Source organism: Strongylocentrotus purpuratus, unplaced genomic scaffold (genome assembly GCF_000002235.5).
Source record: "Strongylocentrotus purpuratus isolate Spur 01 unplaced genomic scaffold, Spur_5.0 spur5_scaffold_18, whole genome shotgun sequence".
Taxonomy (NCBI): domain Eukaryota; kingdom Metazoa; phylum Echinodermata; class Echinoidea; order Camarodonta; family Strongylocentrotidae; genus Strongylocentrotus; species Strongylocentrotus purpuratus.
Window position 1 is genome coordinate 31205959 of NW_022145603.1, and position 5757 is coordinate 31211715.

Sequence of the window (5757 nt, forward strand, 5' to 3'; positions counted from 1 at the left end):
GCCTTCAACTGCAACTCAAAGTAAAATCGCATGCGTTTTCAGCGAGGGACCTGAGGGACCTGAGAAACTGCCGAGTGGTATGGTAGTGGCAAAAAAATCAAAAAAAAAATCAAAAAAATCAAAAAATCAAAAAAATTCAAAAAAAATCAAAAAAATTCAAAAAAATAATAAAAAAAACATGGCGTCCGAATATTCGAGTATTCCCTTGTGAGCCTGGGAGTATACTCAGGTACCTCATTACACTGTTGTGCACAGCCTTACTTTGTTATAAGCTACAGAAATCCTTGCTTCTGATTGGGTATCAGCATATTTATCACTGATTTTTGTCATTTGTCACTGCAAAAAGGCTTTGTGAAACGAGTCCCAGAACTCGCACAGTATTTTTGATTGGGAAAGCAATATTTAGTTCAAATATCTTTAATCTTTTCACTGTTGTCTTTGTCTTTGTGTAGGGTGGGATAACGTATATGGATTTGATATGAGCTGTATCCGTGACATAGCTATCTCAGAACCTCTGGTGGATGTCGTGGATCATAAACAGCTCGTCACAAACTCTTGTCTCATAAAGGTAAGCTTCTTTTGCATCTCTCAATTCTTCTTCTATGCCACCTCCTTCTCCTCTTGCTCCTCTTCCGTTCTCGCTTCTTTATCCTCCCCCCTCCCTCTTCTTTCCTCCATCTCCTCTCCTCCATCTCCTCTCTCCATCTCCTCCTTCTCCTTCTTCTCTACTCTCATCCTTTTGCATCTCCTACTCCACCTCTCCCAAATTAATCATTTTCTTCTTTGCTATCACCTTATTCTCCTCACCCTTCTCTTTCTCCTGCTCTTCTTGCTCCTTCTCTCTTCTTTCTCCTTCTCATTCTCTCTTCTTTCTCCTCCCCCTCCTCTTCCTCCCCCTCTTTGTCCTCCCCCTCCTCTTCCTCCCCCTCCACCTTTTCCTCCTTCTCCTCCTCCTCCTTATCTTCTTTCTTTTCATTCTTGTTATTTTGATTAACTTGTTATTCTTGTTATTTTATCTTCTTGTTATTTTGATTAACTTGCATTGCTTGGCATAACAGGAGATCAGCATGTATACCGTAAAGGTTGAATATTTGAAGTCCTAGGCTCCGTTCCAGCTGATGGTTCCTCCTCTTCCTTTTTCCCCTTCCTTCTCCTTCTTCTCTCCTTCCAGTACCTCCTCCTCCCTCATCCTTCCTCCTCTCTCATACTCCCCCCTCCTTTCTGTTTTCATTCTTGTTATTTTCATTTAAATATTCCAATCTTACGTCATTCATCCATAACAGGAGATCAGCATGTATACCGTGAAGGTTGAAGATCTGACGTTTCAAGCTCCCTTCCAGCTGATGGTCAACAGAAACGACTACATCCAGGCCTTAGTCACATACTTCAACATTGACTTCACAATGTGTCACAAGCGGACTGGCTTCTCAACCTGTAAGTTCACCAAGGCTTTGTAGGAGAAGGGGGCAGGGAAGGGGAGGGGGGAGGGGGGAAGGCATGAGTACCCTTTTTTTCAAGACAGATAATTTGTGTATTAAATGATACATTGGAAAGTCATTCAAAGTTCAAACTCAAAAGTTGTATTGGTATGGTTCATGTCAACAGTGTGTCGACATCAGGAAAGTTTACTGTTGTCATGTTGACAAAGAAAATATGGCTTGGATACTCCCCAAGGAGTGGAGAATGTGCACACATCGTGTGCGGGCGAGCTCGAATCCGATGACCGGGTAATGATATATCTGTAAAGCGCGTAGACACTTGTCCATGTATTAAGCACTATATAAAGAGTAAGACGGAATATTATTATCAATCTTGATGATTATTCATCACTCAAAGACGAGGATGCTTTTTCCACACCTGGGTACTGCTGCAATATGTAAGTGATGTTTACAATAATAAAAGGTGAATAACTAATATTTGCATTTACTGGCTTATTAATTGGGTTGGTATGATACAATGGAACTTCATTACAAGGAGCTCTGATAGAAAGAGGTATCTGTTATAACAAGGTGATTTTGCGGTTCCCAGCTCTCTTTAACTGTGATGTAACAAGATTTCTGATATAACAAGGTAATTTCCTTGGTTCTAAGGACCTCGTTATAACAAGACTCCACTGTACTATTTTGCCTTCGGTATGACCATAACACTCCTCATTTGAATCTGTTAGATTACAGTCAGGCGATATAATCTCACACCCTTCTCAAAGTAAATCAATATTATAGAGATATCGACTGGTGCGAGAGGACTGGCCGTTTTTATACGCTCAAGGGAAATTTGGCTCCGCTGCTATCACCCCGAGTATTAAAGCAGTCGATATCCCTTTTATATGCCAAATTCAAACAAAAATCTACCAAGAATTCTTACCCTATCCTTTTATCGAGTAAAGATTAGTTAAAATATCACGGAAAATCTCATAAACTGTCTGTTTCTCACCGCCCGAAAAATTGCTGAAATTTTGGATCAGCTGGGAATCGCAGACAAAAGCACTGTATGATGTCCGCACTCGCTCAAAGAACATTTTAACACGTAAACCAATGGGTATCGATGCAAGATTTCATTATTTTCCTGGTAACTGGAATTTGGCCGGGATTTTACTCTTGGACTATTAAAAGGTTTTAGCATTTTTTTTCTTTACGGGAATGGCTAAAATCACAACTGCAATATCGACCAATCAGATGGCTGGATTTCTTAAGTGAGGTATATAATATGTTATTCTAATCTTTGTTTCATCTGTTTGGCAGCCCCTGACTCACACTACACACACTGGAAACAGACTGTGTTCTACTTGGATGACTACATCACAGCTAAGAGAGGAGAAGAGCTCTACGGAACATTTAAGATGAAACCCAACGAAAAGAACAACGTAAGTAATTCACTCTCATTCCCTGATAAGGCACGTTCAGATACGCTGTGGTAAACCACCGCCGCAAAAAACCCTGTCATAAAAAAACACATGGTTCTTAAAGATGTGAATGAATGGCAACTGCAGGTGCATACGAGTCTTAATTGAACTGCATGTAATATGATACTGAAATGTGAATCATATAATGCTGTATGTCTTTGACCAAAATAGGAAAAACATGCTGATTACTGTAGCATGTATGAACGGGGCTTTAGGTTTCCCAGCTGTTCTTAAAGCCCCACTGTCCTACTTGTAGCTACTTGCTCCCTCTATATAGAAAACTTCCCCAATCGGTGCCTGTTGGTCCCCCATGATCCTCTTTTTCTTATGTTAGTTGAGAGCTGAGTTAATGAGATAGCCACCTGTCAGTGACCTCGCTGTGTGGTCTAATCCCTTCTGGCCCAGTAGTATTGACGGTCTTTAAAGGTACTATGTCCCTTTTGCAGCCAACCTCAAATGCTGTAGAACTTTGCAGGAATTATGAATATGTCATGTATGTCCTATCTGTGAAATTTAAACGTTAGGAGTGTCCTCATATTCAATTATGCAAGGAAACCCATTTACTTGCTAGACTTCACTGTCAGACACTATTGAGTGACTGACTGGCTTTTTTCTTCTTTGGTAATAACATACATGAAAAGAGTAGTAAAGGGTACATGAGCATTTGTCTACATCAAAAACCCACTTCTTGTAATGGCCAAGATTAATCTGATTGCATCTTTGCGCAGCATAAAACGTATGACCATTCGGTACAATTGTCTGAAAATCAAGACTATTTCTTTTAGGCTCTATAGCCCTTAAGTCGATTTGACAACTAATAGTTGTTATTTTCCCACTTGAAGACATTTTCAAGCCCCACCTTTTTTAGGGAAGTTCTAAATTAGTATTATCTTTCAAATGCAGTTGGAATTTAACTTTTTCATTTTTTTGGCCTGCAAATGGGACATAGTACCTTTAAAATTAAGGGAAACTATAATAATGATATCTTTCTTTTGTTTCCCAGTGACGGAATTTGTAAAATCACTCAAATCAAAGTAAAGTTTGTAGCGTTCATGAAATGTTGATTTCATGCTGCCATTAACTGAATCACAAGTGACACTACATTAAATGTTTGCATGTCGCAAAATGTTTCTTGAAATGACAATGGCCATCCTTAATCATTCAAAAATCAGTCTACCTCTCCCTACCACTTCTACTACAGTTTCTTCCAGACCCGACTTTCCTTTGAGCTTCCTCTTTCTATCAGACAGTTTCATACCACACATGTTCCAAATCATGACTTTCTCCATAGCTCTCTCCTAACTATGTATTTTGTATTTTCTCCGCACAGCGTGATCTGGACTTTGAAATCGGTGTGGAGTATTCTGGAGAACTGTCAAACATCAAATCCAACTTCGTCTACCACATGCGATAGATGACGCCAAGCCTCGTTAACGAGAGATTCTTCGCCTACCACATTTGATAGATGACGGACGCTAAGCCTCGTTAACGAGAGATTCTTTGCCTGGTCACGGAGGAGAGAATGAGTGTAAGGAGACCCATTGCGGACTCTGATTCTGGACTCTCAATGTATTTCATAGAAGTGATCACCAAAACCTGCCCAAACAAAACATCTAGATTTGTAAACAAGACTTTTTTAAATTATGAAGAGCAGGAATATATGATGGTAGTCACCCTTTTTACTGGTTCTGCATCTTTTATCATGCATTAATTGAAGAAATTGTGATGTTGTCAATGGAACTATGACTTCTCGCTTGTTTTTTGAGAATCTCTTCAACAGAAATAATAATGGAGTGTAATTAAGTTGGACACAGTTGGCTTGAAGTCACAAAAATGATTGACTATTCCAAACCACACTCCCCACAGATATCTTCGCAATTTACGTCAACAGGGTTCAGCATCAGCAGACATCCAGGACACATGGGCACCCAAAATCTAAGTCCAGACTCCCAAAATTTAATTTAAAAAAGTGAATGTGGAGCACTGCATTAAAGATTATCAGAGTCTTGGCACATTGTTAGACAAATTCATGTAAACTTTGAAGGAACTTGTACATTATTCAGAGAGATATTTCTGCATTACTAGTATTGTAATTTGTATCCAATAACTCTCATTTAAATATTGTGTATTTCACCGTAAGCCATACAACTATTAGATAGTGACAATCAAAGTTAGATGACAAGATTAGGCTTTCATTAAGGCTTTCTTTTAATTAACAGTTAAAGGGGGTGTAGACTGACTAGACTATGTGTCTTTCCTGTGGCCTGACTCGGAGCCAATCGGGAATAATACGACTTCGAACGACACGACCAAGTCAATCAAGTCCATTCGTTTACATGCAGTTGTTTGAAAAGAAGACGTAGATGCATTCCCCTGTATTTGTCAGATTACACCCCCTTTAAGATGGCATGTGTATGCTTGTAAGTAAGCAACCAGGGGGCCGCTGGCTTCAAGTTCTCTCTTTAGGGACTTGGTAATGAGGATTAACGCCTGTCTGTCTTACCGAAGGCACTAGCACATCGACTTGGTTTTGAACCCCGTACCTCTGCTCTGCTACTGAGCCATCGCGCCTCCCTGCCCTTAATGGGATATTTTATATTTCTACTGTGTGCTTTATCAGTCGAGATTGATTGTAACCTGTTATATTAGGATATAGGTCTCATTTACAGTTAACAACTAAATTACTCATACCCCTTTAGATTTTGATGAAATTTGACGTTTACTGTGTTCCCCATAACTCAAGAATGAAAGGCGGACTGGTTGAATGAGGGCCTTTGTTGAATACTTTTAGATGTATAGCACTTAAAGACATAAGCACCGTTTTTATTATAATTATTAAGCCTTTATATTTCACA

At 39.4% G+C, this 5757-nt stretch overlaps 1 protein-coding gene across 1 annotated transcript in view; it reads left to right on the plus strand.

The window, feature by feature from the left end:
• LOC590987 (protein arginine N-methyltransferase 1) overlaps positions 1 to 4910 on the plus strand; it is a 15596-nt gene extending 10686 nt beyond the window's left edge. The window contains exons 7-10 of the mRNA XM_030989702.1: positions 453 to 568; positions 1284 to 1434; positions 2742 to 2863; positions 4233 to 4910. Of these exons, the coding sequence (XP_030845562.1) occupies positions 453 to 568; positions 1284 to 1434; positions 2742 to 2863; positions 4233 to 4316 (473 nt within the window). The 3' untranslated portion in view covers positions 4317 to 4910. The remainder of the gene's footprint in view (positions 1 to 452; positions 569 to 1283; positions 1435 to 2741; positions 2864 to 4232) is intronic.
• The last annotated feature ends 847 nt before the right edge of the window (positions 4911 to 5757 follow it).